Consider the following 19,201-nt stretch of genomic DNA (forward strand, 5'->3'; position numbering starts at 1 on the left):
CTGGCTCTGCACTAACAAAGAATCAAAACCAGTCCTCACTTACCAGGCTTATGAATAAGTAAAAAAATAATACCCATAATGAGAAAAAAGGTCAACAAAAAATGGACCCAGAAATAATGAAGACTGAAATACTAAAATATCTATTGTAAGTATACTCTATGTGTTCAAGAAGTAAATTATAGAAAAGAAAGATTAAAAAAATATATTAGAGATAAAAAAACACATTATATAAAATCAAAAATACAAAGGATGGAAATAACAGCAGATTAGACACTTTTAAAAAATAGATCAGTAGGGAACCCTGGGTGGCGCAGTGGTTTAGCGCCTGCCTTTGGCCCAGGGCGTGATCCTGGAGACCCGGGATCGAATCCCACGTCGGGCTCCCGGTGCATGGAGCCTGCTTCTCCCTCTGCCTATGTCTCTGCCTCTCTCTCTCTCTCTCTCTGTGACTAGCATAAATAAATAAAATAAAATAAAAATAAATTAAAAAAAATAGATCAGTAAACTTAGAAACAATTTCAGGTATATTACAGACCAAAACATATGACAAAGAACAGTACAGAATATCTTCATGAGCTCAGGGTAGAGAAAGTTCTCTTAAAGAAGACAAAACAAAACTAAACACCAACACTAAAAGAAAAAATGGTAAATTTCACTTCTATCCCTCTAGATATTATAAAGAAAGAGAAAAACAAGCACAAAGGGATATGTGAAACACACAAGCGAGAACTTATCTCAGGTATTCAGTCTCTTTGGTAATTCCTGAAAATCGAAACAGAAACCATCACACACTCAAAATATTGACAAAAATTAAAAAGTTTGACAACACTAAATGTTGGCAATGATACAAACTAATGCCAACTCATATACTGCTGGTATGCATGAGTATACCTATTTGGGAAAATAGTTTGGCATTACATAATAAAGCTAAAGATAAGAAATCCCATAACCTTAGCAATAGCATTCCTAGGATATACTTAGGCCAACAAGCATATGAAAAGATGCTCCATATCACTCAACATAGTAGAAATACAAGTCAAAACCACAATGAGATACCACCTCCCATCCATTCGCATGGCCAATACCAAAAGAACAGAAAATAAAAAGTACTGATGAAGATGCAGAAAACCTGGAAACCTTGGGTACTACTGGTGGGGATGCAAACTGGTGCAGCCACTACTGAAAACAGGATGGAGGATCCACAAAAATTAAAAATAAAATTACCATGTGGTCTGGGGATATCTCCAAAGCAATTCAAAGAAGGATGGATTTCAAGAGATATTTGCACATCCATGTTCATTGCAGCATTCTTCATAAAAGTCAAGAGGTGGAAGCAACCCTGATGTCCATCAATGGATTAACAAAGAAAATGTGGTCCACATACACAAATGGAATACTATGCATTCTTTCTCTTTTAAATATTTTATTTATTTATTCATAAGAGACATAGAGAGAGGCAGAGACCTAGGCAGAGGGAGAAACAGGTTCCCCATGGAGAACTCTATATGGGCCTCTGGACTCAGTCCCAGGATCCTTCCTGAGCCCAAGGCAGCCCCTCAACCACTGAGCCACCCAGGTGTCCTGGAATACTATGCATTCTTAAAGAAAAAAGAAACCCTGCCATGTGCTAAAACACAGATGAGCCCCAAGAACAATATGCTAAATGAAATAAACCAAAAGGATAAATACTGAATGTTCTGTTCATATAAATAACTAAACTAGTCAAAATTACAGAAACAGAAAGTAGAAAGGTAGGCACCAAGAGGGAAGACAGGAGGGAGAAAGAGAAATTTTTATTTAAGGCTTTCAGAGTTTCAGTTTTACAAGAGGAAAAAGTTCTGGAGATCTGTTATACAACAATGTGCATATATAGTTAGCAGTACACTTAAAAATGATTAAGATGGCAAACTTTTCAATGTTAATACAAAAAAAATCAATGTGAGTTAATGAGCATTAAAAAATAACTTCTCCTAGGCACATCACAAAAAGTTGCTAACAACATCAATTCACATAAATTCCCCTACATTTAAATTCTGGTTTACAATATTATTTACTTAAAAAAAAAAAAAAAAAACAAAAACAGCAGTTAGTTAATCCTGTTTCTTCCAGAAAAAAGCATCAGCATAGGTCTAGAACATTCTGTAATCCCCGAAGAACAAAGATACTTCCAAAAAATCACAATGGCTCCCTGAAAAAACAGAGCCAGTTTGAAAAGATTCCAACTAATCAAACTGATAGCTTGAGCATCAACAGGAGTACAGCAACTAAAATTAATTAGAAGATAGGGCACCTTGGTGGCTCAGTGGGTTAAGTGGCTGACTCCTGATTTCAGCTTAGGTCATGATCCCATTTAAAACTGATTAATTAACTGAATGTCTCAAAGAAAACAGGTCTACACTGTACAGAACAAAAATTAGCAACCAAGAGCCAAAAATAAAATTTCCACCTCATCTTGTAAATAAAATTGTATCGAAATACAACCAATTCCACTACAACTTGGTTGAATAGTTGCAACAGAGATATAGTACCCCAAGAGCCTAAAATATTTACTACATGGCCACTTACAAAAAAAGTTTGCCAATTCCTGTCTAGATGATAACTCTTTTAGATGAATCTGTTAATTATAATGACATATGCTAAGATACATTTTTTGTTTTTTTCAACAAAGTCAATCTACATAACAATGATACAAGCAATGATACAATTGATAGGCAAAACTAAAAATATTTCTGAATACACCAAGTTTTAAAAATGCACAATCTAAACAAAATGCAAAGAATAAAAATCATACGATGTAATAAGTGAAACTTAATTAAGGGCCTCAGGCTAATGAGGCTATATCACCTTAGACTATTAAACCAGGTGCCATGCCATAACCATAAATAAATTAACTGAAGAACACTGCTGATCTGAGATAGAAATTTTTGTTTGTTTAGATACTGTAAGACTCTTACAATCCTAAAGGAAAAAACCAGTACTAAAGAAGAAAAAAAATGGAATAAGATTAAGAAGATAATTATTCCAAAAAAACTAATCGATAGTATTTGCGCTTCTGTTACCAGGCTTGGTCTGAATGTAATCACTACAGTATATTTTTGCAATATGCTCTTGAAGATGTTTAAAGCATTTAATAAAATGTATTAACTGTCTTGACGACTACAGCTTCGTAACATAACTTGAAATCCAGAATTGTGATGCCTCCAGTTTTTTCTTTTTTTTTTTTTAAAGGTTTTATATATTTATTTATGAGAGACACAGAGAGAGAGAGAGAGAGGCAGAGATACAGACAGAGGAAGAAGCAGGCTCCATGCAGGGAGCCTGATGTGGGACTTGATCCTGGGTCTCCAGGATCAGGCCCAGGGCTGAAGCCTGCACTAAACCACTTGAGCCATCCGGGCTTCCCCAGTTTTTTCTTTTTTCAGAATGGCTTTAGCTATTCAGGGTCCTTTGTGGTTCCATATAAATTTTAGGTTTGTTCGAACTCTGTGAAAAATGTTGGTGGTATTTTGATGGGGATTGCCATTAAATGTGTAGATTCCTTTGGGCAGGATAGACATTTTAACAATGTTTGTTCTTCCAGTCCATGAGCATGGAATGCTTTTCCATTTCTTTGTGTCCTCTTCAATTTCTTTCATAACACAACACCAGACACAAAGGTTAATGAAACAGAATAAAGAATCCAGAAGTGGGCCCACAACTATAGGGTCAACGAATCAACAAAACAGGAAAGAATACCCAATGGAAAAATGACAGTATCTTCAACAAATGATGTTGGGAAAACTGGACAACATGCAGAAGACTGGAATAGGACCACTTTTTTACACCATACACAAAAATAAATTAAAAATAGATGAAAGATCACCTTAATGTGAGACAGGAATCCATCAAAGTCCTAGAAAAAAACACTGGCAGAAATCTCTGACCTCAGCCGTAGCAACTTCTTACTAGACACACCACCACAGGCAAGGGAAATAAAAGCAATGAAAAATTGGGACTTCATCAGTATAAAAAGCTTCTGCACAGCAAAGGAAACAATCAACAAAACTAAAAGGATGGGAAAAGATATTTGCAAACAATATATCTAATAAAGGACTAATATCCAGAATCTGCAAAGAACTTATCAAGCTTGATACCCAAAAAACAAATAACCCAGTTAAGAAATGGGCAGAAGACATGAACAGACATTTTTCCAAAAAAGACATCCAGATGGCTAACAGACACATGAAAAGATGCTCAACATCTCTTATCAGGGAAATACAAATCAAAACCGTGATGAGATACTATCCTACACCTGTCAGGACGGCTAAAATTAACACAAGAACAACAAGTGTTGGCAAGGATATGGAGAAAAGGGAACCTTCTTGCACTGTTGGTGGGAATGCAAATGGACGCAGCCACTCTGGAGAGCAGTATGTAGGTTCCTCAAAATGTAAAAATAGAACTACAGCAATTACACCAGTAGATATCTTAAAAAATACAAAAATACAGATTTGAAGGGATACATGGACACTGATGTTTACAGCAGCATTATCAACAATAGCCAAAGGATGCCAGGATGGCTCAGTGGTTGAGCATCTGTCTTCAGCTCAGGGAGTGGTCCCAGGGTCCTGGGATCGAGTCCTGCATCAGGCTCCCTGTGGGGAGCCTGCTTCTCCCTCTGCCTGTGTCTCTGCCTCTCTCTGTGTCTCTCATGAATAAATAAAATCTTCAAAAAAAAAAAGAAGAAGAAGAAGAAGAATAGCCAAACTATGGAGAGAGCCTAAATGTCCATCAACTGATGAATGAATAAAGAAGATGTGGTAGATAAACAAACACACATACACGAACACACCTGCACAAACACTGGAATATTACTCAGCCATCAAAAAGAATGAAATTTTGCCATTTGCAATGACATGGATGGAGCTAGAGTGTATTATGCTAAGTGAAATAAGTCAGCCAGAGAAAGACAAATGCTATATGATCTCACTCATATGCGGAATTTAAGAAAGAAAACAAATGAACATACGGGAAGAGGGAAAAGAAAAAAAGGAGAGGGAAACAAGCCCTAAGAGATTTTTTTTTTAAAGATTTTATTTATTTATTCATAAGAGACACAGAGAGAGGCAGAGACACAGGCAGAGAGAGAAACAGACTCCATGTAGGGAGCCCGATGTGGGATTCGATCGGATCGCGCCCTGGGCCAAAGGCAGGCGCTAAACCGCTGCGCCACCCCGGGATCCACCTAAGAGATTCTTAATGACAGAGAACAAACGGAGGGTTAATGGAAGAAGGTAGTGGGGGATGGGCTAGATGGTGATGGGTATTAAAGAGGGCACTTATCATGAGCACTGAGTCTTGTATGTAAGTGATGAACCACTGAATTCTACTCCAGAAATCAATATTGCACTGTATGTTAACTAAAATTTTAATTTAATTTTATTTTTTTAAAGAAAATATATCAAATTTTTTATTTTTATTTTTAATTTTTTTTTAAGATTTATTTATTCATGAGAGACACAGAGAGAAAGAGGCAGAGACACAGCAGAGGGAGAACCAGGCTCCTTGCAGGGAGCTGGATGCAGAACTTGATCCCAGATCCCAGATCACACCCTAAGCTGAAGGCAGACACTCAACCACTGAGCCACCCAAGTGTCCCCCAATTTATTATTTTTTTTAATGTTTGAAAGATTTTGGGGGGACGACGTGGGGGAATGGGGTAACTGGGTGCTATGCATTAAGGAGAGCACCTGATATAATAAGCACTGGGTGGTGGTGTTTTGTTTTGTTTTTTAAGATTGCATTTATTTGAGAGAGAGAGAGAGAGAGAGAGCATGAGTGGAAAGAGGCAGAGCAGACTCCCTGTTAGGTAGGGAGCCCAATGCAGGACTCCATCCCAGGACCCTGAGATCGTGACCTGAGGTGAAGCCAGACACTTAATCGGCTGAGCCACTCAGGTGCCCCAGGCACTGACTGTTACGTGCAACTGATAAATAGCTAAATTCTAACTCTGAAACTAATTATATACCATATGTTAATTAATTGATTTAAAATAAATAAATAATTGATTTAAAAAAAGAATTTCGTTAAGTAAGTTTGTAATTAGTGTTTAAATGTCTGGGGCAATAGAATTTCTTGAATTTGTAAGTTTTAAGTTTTAACTTATTTACATAAATAATCCCTAAACATTTAAAGCGATAAGATTACTTAATGTTAATGAATTACTATTTAATAAACCTAAAAGACAAACTAGAAATTTCTAAAATATAAGTGATGAGGGATGCCTGGCTGGCTTGGGTCAGTAGAGCATGCAACTCGATCTCAAGTTTCTAAGTTCAAATCCCATGTTAGGAGTAGACATTACTTAAAATCTTTTAAAAAACTAAAATAAAATACAGGTGATGTAAATTCTTCATTCAAGAGAACCCCCAGATATTAAAATTCTATCAGAAGTATTCATATTGAAGTCAAAATGTAAGTGCAATGCATAACAAACCTGTGTTACAGACCAAACCAACACTGTCCAACTCACAGAAGCCTAACCCATTAAACACTTCCTGTTAGGTTCTTAATAGATTTTGTGCTTGTATCTAAACATTAAAGGTCTTTTAACAACTGAAAAGTCACAGTATTACAAGAAAATACACAAGAATCAGAAGATAGTAATGATAACTCTAGCTAAAGATGGCAAATATGATATAAACGAATATAAAAACATTTTTTTTCTGAACAGCAGCTCTAACTCATACCTATAAAAGTTAAAGATATAATTTCAGACTAAAAAATTAATTATAATTTATATATTACTTAATAAAAAGCTTGAATAAGATTTAGGTGGGAAAGACAAAGAAACGTATAGTTACAGACCAAATTCGGAGAGCCAGAGGTAGCAGTATGTGGAGAAAATTTAGTTGTATACTTACGTGAATTATAGTTCAATACAGCTATTCCAAAAAAAAAACAAACAAACAAACAAACAGATCTGGGGTAAATTGGAAAATCAGGGGAGATATAAAAAAGAAAATAGACCATAAGAGTTTTGGATTTCAGAGGTGAATTGTGTAATCATGAGTGTAGATGGCTCAGGTAGAGTTCAGATGAAGATCATAAACGGAGTTAAGAAAGTCAAAGAGAAGGACGCCTGGGTGGCTCAGTGGTTGAGCGTCTGCCTTCAGCTCAGGGCATGATCCCAGAGTCCTGGGATCAAGTCTCGCATCAGCCTCCTGGCAGAGACCCTGCTTCTCCCTCAGCCTGTGTCTCTGCCTCTTTCTCTGTGTTTCTTATGATTAAATAAATAAAATCTTAAAAAAAAAAAAAAAAGAAAAGAAAAGAAACTCAAAGAGTGAGGACAGAACAATGGATGGATGAGTGGGTGGATTACTATGGGCACTAAAGCCAGAAACCATGATGTAAAGACTCTCACTAAAAAGATAACTGAACCAGATCTGTTTTTAGTGAAGGAGGAGGCTGATAGAAGTAATAAGAAGGACAAGAGGAAATGGCTGGAGTTAATCCTTTTAATGCACACTTTCATTGTCATTCTCTGGATATGCCCTACAAGCCTCCACCTCATGCCTGTTATTTTTTTTTATGATAGTCACAGAGAGAGAGAGATCATTCTTCTAATTGCCTACTTTCATTTTAGCATACCCAAATCCTACCTATTCTTTAAAACCCTTATTAACTGCATTTATTTTTTTAACTGCATTTATTTTTAAAGATGTACTTCAAAGCTGTCAACAGCTTACTTTTTTTTTAGATTTTATTTATTTATTCATTAGAGACACAGAGAAAGAGAGAGAGGCAGAGACACAGGCAGAGGGAGAAGTAGGCCCCATGCAGGGAGCCTGATGTGGGACTCAATCCCAGGACTCCAAGATCACGCCTTGGGTGGAAGGCAGGTGCTAAACCACTGAGCCACCTAGGATCCCAACAGCTTATTTCTTTTTATTTATTTATTTATTTATTTATTTATTTATTTATTTATTTATTTTTTATGATAGTCACAGAGAGAGAGAGAGAGAGAGAGGCAGAGACATAGGCAGAGGGAGAAGCAGGCTCCATGCACCGGGAGCCCGACGTGGGATTCGATCCTGGGTCTCCAGGATCACGCCCTGGGCCAAAGGCAGGCGCTAAACCGCTGCGCCACCCAGGGATCCCCAACAGCTTATTTCTTTAAGCCCATCTCAAATACTATTTTTTAAGCATTAAACACTTCATAAAATAATCCAACTGCATATACTTTCTCTCTCCTCTGAATGCTTATTATTTTGACATTAAAGTTAGTATAGCTTTCATATTTCCTTTAACCATGATGAAAACTTTTTGAAAACAAGTACCAAACCACCCATCTTTGTATTCTCTACCAACACTAACACAATCTCTCTCACAGGAAATGTTCCGATGGCTTACCAAAAATTAGAGCTGCTCAATTATCAATCCCTCATTATCTTATCTATATTATCTTCAAACAATATTGGCATTAAGTCATACAGTGTCTGCTAACTTTATGAAAAGAAAACTCAATCTTAAAAACCTTCATTATTTCTTTATAGGGTCAATTTCCAAAAACCAATTCTATATAAAAAAGCAATGAACAATAAGAAAACAGAGTTTTTTTTAAAATTCCATTTAGTACAGTAACAAAACCAAACATTTAAAGGTAAATTTAGCAAAACTGAAATAAAATACGGCTGAGGGATCCCTGGGTGGCGCAGCGGTTTGGCGCCTGCCTTTGGCCCAGGGCGCGATCCTGGAGACCCAGGATCGAATCCCACATCAGGCTCCCGGTGCATGGAGCCTGCTTCTCCCTCTGCCTATGTCTCTGCCTCTCTCTCTCTCTCTCTCTCTGTGACTATCATAAATAAATAAAAATTAAAAAAAAAATACGGCTGAAATAAAGGAAGACCTACATACATGTAAAGACACCACATTCATGAGTTGGAAGATTCAATATTGTTGTCAATTCTCCCCAAGCTATACTATGGATATAGTACATTTCCAATCAAAATCCTAATCAGCTTTTTAATAGAAATTGATAGGCTGATTCTAAAATTCATATGTAATTGCAAAGATACTAAAATAGTATCCTTCTCCAATCAAGAGAGTGACTAGTATATTACTATAAAGGCAAAAAATTAGATCAACTGACAAGAGTAAGGAGTCCAGAAATAATCCCACACATATAAAGTTAATTATTATGAAGGCAACAAAAAAATTCAACAGGAAAAGTTGTTCTTAAGTAATGGTGCTAGCAATCTATAAAAGAAAATTTGATAATTTGGACTTCATCAAAATTTACAATTTTTCTGTTTCAAAAGATACCACTAAAAATGAAAAATCAAGCCACAGACTGGAAACATATTGTTTACTGGGAGAAAATATTTGCAAATCATATATTGTAGCATAATATGTAAAAACAAAACAAAACAAAACCCAAAAACAACCCAACTCCTAACTGGGTATTTATTCAAAGAAAACAAAAACACTAATTCAGAAAGATATATGCACCCCATTTTCACTGTAGCATTATTTGAAATAGCCAAGATATGGAAGCAACCTAAGCATCCACTGATAGATGAATAAAGCAGATGTGGTATGTATACATACACATACACGAATATTTATGTAGCCATAAAAAGGAATGAAATCCTGACATCTGCAACAATTTGGGTAGACCTAGAGTGTGTTATGCTAAGTAAAATAAGTCAAACAGAGAAAGACAAATATCATATAATTTCAATTATATGTGGAATCTAAAAAAAAAAAAAAAAAAAAGAGCAAATAAATAAACAGAAAAATCAGAAACAGACCTATAAATACAGAAAACACAGCAATGGTCAGCAGACAGGAGGGAGGTGAGGGGATGGGCAAAATTAGTGAAGAGGAGTGGGAGGTATGGCCTTCCAGTTATGGAATGAGTTAAATCACTGGGATGAAAGGTATAGCATAGAGAATACAGTCAATGGTACTATAATAGTGTTATACAGTGATAGAGGTCAGCTACATTTGTGGTGAACACAGTATAATATACAGAGTGATGAATCACTATGCTGTACACCTGAAACCAATGTAACATTTTGTGTCAATTATTATTCAATAAAAAAACTATAACTCAGTAAGATAACCTGACTTTAAAATGTTTAAAAGATATGAATAGACTAATTAAAGAAGAAACACTAATGAGCATATGAAATGACACTCAACATCATTAGTCATGTAAAAACTGTAAACTAAAATAAATAAATAAATAAATAAAAATAGAAAAAAAATAAAAAAAAAAACTGTAAACTAAAATTATGAGATACCACTGTACACCCATTAGAAGGCCCATAATCAAAAAGGAGAGAAAAAGTGTTGGTAAGGATGTATAGACACTAGAATTCTCCTACACTGCTGATAGGAATATAAAATAGTATAGGCACTTTGGAAAACAATATGGCAGTTCCTTAAAAAATTAAGCCTACCATACAACCTACCAATTCCATTTTTAGAAAACTACCTAAGAGAAATGAAAGCACAGGTCCACACAAATACATGTAAGCAAATGTTCATGGCAGCATTATTCATAAAAGCAAGTAACTAGAAATAATCCAAATATCCATTCACTGGTGAAACAAAATGTGTTACATCCATAAAACTGAACACAATTTAGCAATAAAAAAAAAAAAAAGAATGAACTACCGAAGACATTCTACAACATGGATGTACCTCAAAGGCATTAGGCAAAGTGAACAAAGCCAGACACAAAAGACTCTATCTTGTACAATTCCATTTGTATGAAATGTTGACCAGAAAAAGCAAATCAATAGTGACAGAAAACAGATGAGCGGCTGCTGAGAACTGGGAGTGGGAATCGGTAGAGACAACTGGAACAGACTAAAGGTTACAATCTTGCCTTTTGCAACAACATGGATGGAGCTAGAGTATAATGTTAAATGAAATGAGTCAGTCAGAGAAAGACAAATACCATATAATCTCATTCATATGTGGAATTTAAGAAACAAAATAGACAAGGAAAGGAAAAAAAAAGAGAGAAAGAAACCAAGAAATAGACTCTTAATTATATAAAACTGATGGTCACCAGAGGGAAGGGAGGTGGGCAGAAGGGGGAAATCAGTGATGGGGATTAAACAGTACACTTAACATGATGAAAAAAAGAAAAATGAAACGATTAAAAAAAAAAATCATGTGCTAAAATCCTAACCCCCAATGTGATGATATTAGAAAGTGGGGCCTTTGGGAGGTGACTAGGTCATGAAAGCGAACAACTCATGAATGGGATCAGTGCCCTGTAAAAGAGACTCCAGAGATCTCTCTTTGTCCTGTCTGCCACTTGAGAATACAACAATGACTATCTAATCATGATGAGCATTGAGTAATATATACAATTGTTGAATCACTATATTGTAGACTTGACACTAATAGAACACTTTATGTTAGGTATATTGGAATTAAAATTAAAAACTTAATTTAAAAAATTAAAAGAGAAAATGATTATCTGCAACCCAAAAGAGGGCCTAAACTAGAACATGAGCAGGCAGGGACTCAGAATTCCAGCCTCCAGAATTGTGAGAAAGAAATTTCTGTATTTTATAAGCTCTCCAGTCTATATAATATTCTGTTCTAGCAGCCCAAATGAAATAAAGACAATGGCCAACACACCTGGGGGCATCTTTTTGGTAGTGATGGGAAATGTTCTGAACCTAGACTATGGTATGACTGGCACACTCTATAAGTTAGCAAAGACATTAAAATAGTTATCTTAATAACATTCCATATGTCCAAAAGGTTAAGTAGATTAATGAAAACTACAGAAAAGGCCCAAATCAAACTTCTACAGATGAAACAAAACTGTCTGAAATGAAAAATACACTGAACAAGATTAGGGGCAGATTAAACAGTACAGAAGAAATAATTAGTGAACTTGGAAACAAAGCAATAAAAATTATCCAAAACAAAACACACATGGAAAAGAAGACTATGGAAAAAAATGAACAGAGAATCCAGTGATCTATGAGACAGTCTTAAGATGCCTAGTGCATGTGTAATTATAGTCCCAAAAGGAAAGGGGAGGAACAGAAAAATAACAGCCACAAAAATCACTAAATTCTGGTCAAAAATCAAATTTCCCCCAAAATGCACAAATACTCCTATTAGAACAAGTTAGAATTTTGGATTCCTTACATTTGAGCACAGCATAAATGTTAGGTTTCTTCCTGTTCCCTATCAAACAAATAATTTGAATCTAAGTAAGTTAGTAAATGATTATCCACTGTCATATTAAGAATGAAAATTCACTTCAATAGTTTAGATTTGCATTCTTTTAAACTGTGTATTTTGGAGTGCCTGGGTGGCTCAGTTAATCAAACGACTCTTGATTTCAGCCCAAGTCACCATCTCAGGGTCAAGAGATCAAGCTCCCCCTACTATGTTGGGCTCTGCGCTGGGCATGGAACCTGCTTAAGAGTCTCTCTCTCTCCCACCCTCTCAAAAACAAACAAACAAACAAACAAACAAACCACAACCTGGGTATCTTAAAGTTCTTTAGTATTTCCCCCTTTGCTTTCATATACCCTTATTTCCTCAGAATTCATTCTCTTGAAATTTGTCCACTTATTTAAAAAATGAATAATAAAGTATAAGAAATGAAAAGTGAGAATCCACCTGAAGTCTTGCTAGTTGTGCAGTCCGGGCTACTATTTTATTGTATGGTTCCACAATTTTTGCTTTCATCCTAAAGAAAAAAAAAGAGAAGAGTAATGATAAAAACATCTTCAAAATATCAATGGTCAAATTTCTTTCTACTCCACTTATTTACAAAATGAACAACAGTACCTATCAACAGCTCCCTGTAAAGCCCCAATTCTTGTCTGCATCATCTGAAGAACACCTAGGAAAACATAACAGCTTTCGTTACTTTACAAATTTACAAGGGCTCCAATCGGGCAAAATATATATATATATATTAAAAGAAAAAAATCATATATATACCCATACCCATAGAAAAATTTCCATTTTTTTTCTGCCACCATCATAACCTAAGCAACCGGTATCTTTTACCTGCACTATTGTTAAAGCCTCTAACTAGCCCCCTCCTCCAATCCTTGTTCCAGTAAAGAAGTCTGACAAATAGAGAGTGACTGCATAAGGAGCATAGGGTGTTCCACTTTGGGTGATTAAAAAGTTCTGGAACCACATAGTAATGGCTACACAACACTGTAATGTAATTAATGCTACTATATTACATACTTTACAATGGCTAAGTTTCATGTTCACGTATTGTACTAGTCACAAAAGAAGGAGCCTGAGGGCACTTTAAAGGGGTAAACTGTAGCACAATATTCCCTAAAACCCTTCCATGGTCTCCCCTTTGCTTCCATGTCAAAACTGAAGTCCACAACTTGGTCTTCAGGGCCCTGCACCACCTGGAAATGGTGTACTTTCTCTCCAACACCTCACCGCACCCCCAAGCTCCTACTAGATAAACACCCACTGTTCCTAAAGCCTCAGTTTAACAGAAACAATCACTAAAAGATCCCCCAACTAATTTAGATTTTCTTGTTATTTCCTTCCTTAGCATACATTTCCTTCATGGCACTAATCCCATTAGGTAATTACATATCCGCTTTTCTATCTGTTTAATGTTTTACTCTTTCACTGACTATAAATTCCTGGAGGTTAGGGAAAGTATATTTCTCATTCACTACTGTATGACCTGAGCCTAAATCAGACTACTTCCAATGGCAATGAATGTTTGTTAACTTCATTATATGCTAGATAAATCATACACATGGATAGTAAGGATAGTATCACCTTTACTCTCCACATACACAACATGATGGTTAACTTTTTACAAAACTATAAGAGTATTTTCAGGAAGATAGATCTTAATTTTACTATTTTACATACCTGATAACAAGCTTTTCAATATTACAGTTGTAATTATTTTGAATTTCATTCTTTAAAACTCAGTTCTTACATTTAACAGGCATAGCCATAGTTTAAAAACATAGTATTCTAAATAAACTTAGGTTTATTTACTTAGTTCTATAACTCCGTCATATATTAGATGAAGTAATACTAGAACTAATAAACATTATCAGGTACAAATAGGCTTTAGTATGGCTTAGTCCAATAGAATCCAACCGGAAGATTCCCATTTTTCTGCTAGTTTTATGATTCGTTGATCTTAGACCTCCAGGAATGAACTGCTCTCGCTTGTTATCATCATATCCTTACATCTTATTCTCTCCACAAGGCACTCTCAATTAGACTTTCATACACACTCCACCAAAACAGATCTTATAGAGGTCACCAGAAATCCCCAAGGTGCCAAATTCTACTGTCAGTTCTGTCTTTACCTTGCTCAAATCCTCTGAAATTCAAAACATAGTCACACCACTCTCTCCCAACAATATTCTTTTTCTCTAGGGTGCCAAGTTGTCACACTCCCTGGGCTTCTTCCTATTACTTTTTTTTTTTTTTTTAAGATTTTATTTATTTTTGAGAGACAGAGAGAGAGAGGCAGAGACACAGGCAGAGGGAGAAGCAGGCTCCATACAGGGAGCCCGATGTGGGACTCGATCCCGGGACTCCAGGATCACACTCTGGGCTAAAGGCAGGCTCTAAACCGCTGAGCCACTCAAGGATCCCCCACTTCTTCCTATTACATTAGCAGTTCCTCCTCTGCTAGAGTCCTCCAAGATCTGATGTTCAGCCAGTTTCACTTCTCCATCTACCATCTCTCTTAAGAATTTCACCCAATCCTGGTGTTTTAAATACTATCTGTTCAATAAAATACCAATCTTATACATACACATCCACACATATGTACGCACATCTACATAGACAGATTTGACCTATGCCTGCCTGCCTATGTATATACACACACACACACTCACACATACACACACCTATGGACTCGAACTTTCTCATATCAAATTTAAGATGCCCAAGATAACCTCTGTTCCACCCTTCCCCATCAAAATTATAATCCTCTCCATTCTGACCCATCTCAGTTTCCTATACCATCATTTATCTCATTTTTCAGACTAAAATCTTGGGAATCACACTTGGTGACTTTTGTCCCCTCTACCCTTTCATCTCCATCACCAAACCCTATCAGTTATGCCCCCATTTTATCCCACCCATTTCCCTCTCTTCACATCTACCATTCTAATCCAGAGCACCATCAACTCAACTCTAATCTTCTAGTATCTTCTAAATTGATACCCCTGATTCTACTCCTACTGTCCTACAGAGCCATCAGAAAAAGCTTTTACAGCATAAATCTTACACAACATACCCCTAATAATAAAAAAAAAAAAACCTTCCAATGGTTTACCAGTGCATTTAGAATGAAAATCAAACTTCTTTTCCAAGAACCTCATCTATAATTCTTTCCTTCATTCATTAAATTCCCCTCATACCGGCCTTCGTTCTGCCCCTTGTACATCCCAAGCTAATTACTACCTTACCATTTGAGTTCTCAGCTCAAATGTCATCTTCTCAAAAAGGCCTCCCCTGATTATCCTTGCTCCCTTTCCTTAACCCAATCATCCATTTTATTTTCTTTATGGGACTTAAAAATATTTGAATTTTCCCATATGTGGGAATTTCGTCTGCTTCCCCACATTGGAAGAACATTAATTCCATAAGAACAGTGACTTCTATAGTTCCAGGTCCACAGGACCTAAAAAGCTCTCAGTTACTGTTTGAGTGAACAAATGAAGGAAGGAATGAGGACATCTCTTTTCAATACAATAGGGTTAATTAAATATATCTCTAAATGCCATAAGAACAGGGACTCTATCTTTGTTATAGCTATTGGGAACCTAGCAAATTCTCAACTAACATTTAAATGAATAAATGAATGAAAACAAATAGGGGTTAATTTTTAACAAAATAGGTTCAATAAAAGTAATTCCAAACTACCTATGTGGCAAAAAATTTAAATATTTGGGGAAAAATGCAGACGAAGCAGAAGTTGGCATAATATTCGTTTCCAAATACAGATAACACTTATTCTTCGGCCATTTCAACATTAAGTGCTTAGAAATCCACACCATGCCAAAATGAATACTAAATCATACTTTGATGTTTTATGTTCAAATAATCCAGAGAAGATGCTCAGATTATCACAAGAACTCAGAGAAGGCAGCCTTTGTACCTCATATACTTATCCAATGGACAGTCATTCTAATTCAGTCTAACCATTTATTTTAAATATTATAATCACTGAAAAGCATTTTGGAAAAATAAGCACATTATAGACCTAATTGCATTTAAGAAAACCACAATGAGAACTATTTCTGTTGCAATGATGCATCTACACCTAAATACACTCAGAATCAATGTACTACCAGCCATTCTTATGGGTTTGACAAATGAAAAAATCACTTACCATTTGTTTAAAAAAAATTCAACAATAAAACAGGATATTTACTGCTTCCAGAAACACATAAAATATTATGAGATTAAAAATAAATAATTTCCAATTGCAAGTGGTCAGTACTTAAAGCTTCTGAGTTTTCCCAAGAAAACAGTCTGCTAATCATCCTAAATACTCAAGTAATGAACTATCATTCTCCCAAATACTAAGTTCTTCATTAGGATGTCTGAGAAACAGCATACATGCTGAGAATAAGCTAATACCTTTGAGTGTGTAAGAAATAGTAGGGGAGGGGATCCCTGCATGGCTCAGCGGTTTAGCGCCTGCCTTTGGCCCAGGGCGCGATCCTGGAGCCCCGGGATCGAGTCCCGCATCGGGCTCCCTGCATGGAGCCTGCTTCTCCCTCCTCCTGTGTCTCTGCCTCTCTCTCTCTGTGTCTATCATAAATAAATAAATATTAAAAAAAAAAAAAAAGAAATACTAGGGGAAGCATTAAAGAATATTGCATCACAGAAAGTAATATCCTTCTTCCTCAAGAATTTGATCAACATAGGGAAAATCACTTAAATATTCCGTATTTATAACATGTAATTGAATTTAAATCAAGATAGGATGAAAAATTCATAAAATATTTATCCAATCAGGATGTCTGGGTGGCTCAGCACTTGAGCGTCTATCTTTGGCTCAGGGTGTGATCCCAGGATCTGGGATAGAGTCCCACACTGGGCTCCCTGCAGGAAGCCTGCTACTGGGATCCCTGGGTGGCGCAGTGGTTTAGCGCCTGCCTTTGGCCCAGGGCGCGATCCTGGAGACCCGGGATCGAATCCCACGTCAGGCTCCCGGTGCATGGAGCCTGCTTCTCCCTCTGCCTGTGTCTCTGCCTCTCTCTCTCTCTCTCTGTGACTATCATAAATAAATTAAAAAAAAAAAAAAAAAAAAAAAAAAAAAAAAAAAAGGAAGCCTGCTACTCCCTCTGCCTATGTCTCTGCCTCTCTCGCGCACGCTCTCTCTCTCTCTCTCATGAATAAATAAATAAATCTAAAAATAAAAAAAAGGGAGGGATCCCTGGGTGGCTCAGCAGTTTAGTGCCTGCCTTTGGCCCAGGGCGCTATCCTGGAATCCCAGGATCGAGTCCCACGTCGGGTTCCTGGCATGGAGCCTGCTTCTCTCTCCTCCTGTGTCTCTGCCTCTCTCTCTCTATGTCTATCATAAATAAATAAATAAATCTTTAAAAAAAAAAAAAAGGATTTAGCCAATCAAAAATAGTAAGGCTCATTAAAAAATCCCAATTATTATTATTTTTTAAAGATTTTATTTATTTATCAATGAGAGACAGAGAGAGAGAGAGTGAGAGAGAGGGAGAAGCAGGCTCCATGCAGGGAGCCCAACAAGGGATCCCAGGTCTCCAGAATCACACCCTAGGCTGAAGTCGGCGCTAAACCTCTGAGCCACCCAGGGATCCCCTATTATTATTATTATTTTTTTAAGATTTAGAGAGAAAGAGTATGGCGCACAGGCAAGTTGAGTGAGGTGGAGAGGAAGAGCAAGAATCTCAAGCAGACTCCGAACTGAGCACGGAGCCCTGAGTCGGATCCCCTGGGTTCATGATCTAAGCCAAAATCAAGAGTCAGAAGTTTAACTGACTGAGCCACAGGAGTCTCCAATGCATCATTCATTATTCTATTATATTCTCATTGAAAAAGTTTCAAAGAAAGCCAAAAATAAGAAAAATATTCAAGCCTACTTCCACTATTCCTCACTCTGGTGGTTTTGATGTTTTTGCTAATTAACAATTTTCTGTTAATTTTCTAGAGGCACTAACTATGCACCAGGATTGTCCTAACCATTTTTCTAATTCACTTAGTCCTCAAAATAGCACCATACAGGAATATTTTAATACTCCTCCTTTATAGATAAAAGGGAGGCACACAAAGGTTAAATAACTTGTTCACAGTCACATATCTATTAAGTGACAAAGCAAGGATTTGAATGCAGATAGTTTAGCTCAAAGGTCAACAAAATTTTATTCAAGTTTTGTTGGGACACAGCCACAATCACTTACATACTACCTGGCTGCTTTCACTCTGCAACCACAGAGTTTAGTAATTGCAACAGAAATGGTATGGCCTGCAAAGTCTAAAGTATTTACTATCTGACCCTTAACAGTAAAAGTTTGCCAATCCCTGCTCTAGCTCCATCTAACTTACAGTTACTTAATGGAAACATACCTTCCAAAGACTCAATCCCAGTTGCTTGTGCTAGCAAATCTTCATGTCTTGCAACAACCTGAAAATCAAGAATTTTCTGTAAGTATTAGGTATTTTTCTTTATAGCCACAAGGTAGAACTAAAGGTCTCCCTCCATACAGGAAGGCGCAAACACTAACACAAAAGAAAAGTATACAGGTGATAAAGGTATACTTGAGATGAGTTATTAGCAGAAACACAAACATGCTTATAGTTCGACATAGAGCCAAAAAAGACACAGCCTTTTCACTATCCCCTTGCTTTCCTAATGGAAGGAGCCTGGGGAGTTGTGCCAAAATTGAAACTAAAAGAAAACAAAAACAACAACAACAAAAAAAACCCAGGCTAATTCTTGCCATGCTGTTGTATGCTTTTCCCATAAAGAATGTTTTCAAACATTAGGTTCTCTTAGTTCTTGAACTTAATTCAGCATCATCAAGACCACATTCTAATCTGAAAAGATAAAGTAGAGTCAGTACCCAACTATTCCTGAGTATCTCTCTGCTTTCAGTTTCCTAGGGTCATGTGAAAAATCCCCATGCAAGACTGATTTTTTTTTTTATGAAAATTAGGGCAATGTGAA

The 19,201-nt window shown here is 36.5% G+C and overlaps 1 protein-coding gene across 2 annotated transcripts in view; it reads right to left on the reverse strand.

Moving 5' to 3' along the window:
* Positions 1 to 19,201, reverse strand: part of COG5 (component of oligomeric golgi complex 5) — a 298,194-nt gene that overhangs the window by 271,389 nt on the left and 7,604 nt on the right. For both annotated transcript variants that reach the window (XM_072791548.1, XM_072791549.1), the window contains 3 exons: positions 18,601 to 18,658; positions 12,817 to 12,871; positions 12,646 to 12,715 (listed from right to left, as the gene is read on the reverse strand). In XM_072791548.1, coding sequence (XP_072647649.1) covers positions 12,646 to 12,715; positions 12,817 to 12,871; positions 18,601 to 18,658 — 183 coding nt within the window. The remainder of the gene's footprint in view (positions 1 to 12,645; positions 12,716 to 12,816; positions 12,872 to 18,600; positions 18,659 to 19,201) is intronic.

This window comes from Canis lupus, chromosome 21 (assembly GCF_048164855.1).
Source record: "Canis lupus baileyi chromosome 21, mCanLup2.hap1, whole genome shotgun sequence".
NCBI lineage: Eukaryota > Metazoa > Chordata > Mammalia > Carnivora > Canidae > Canis > Canis lupus.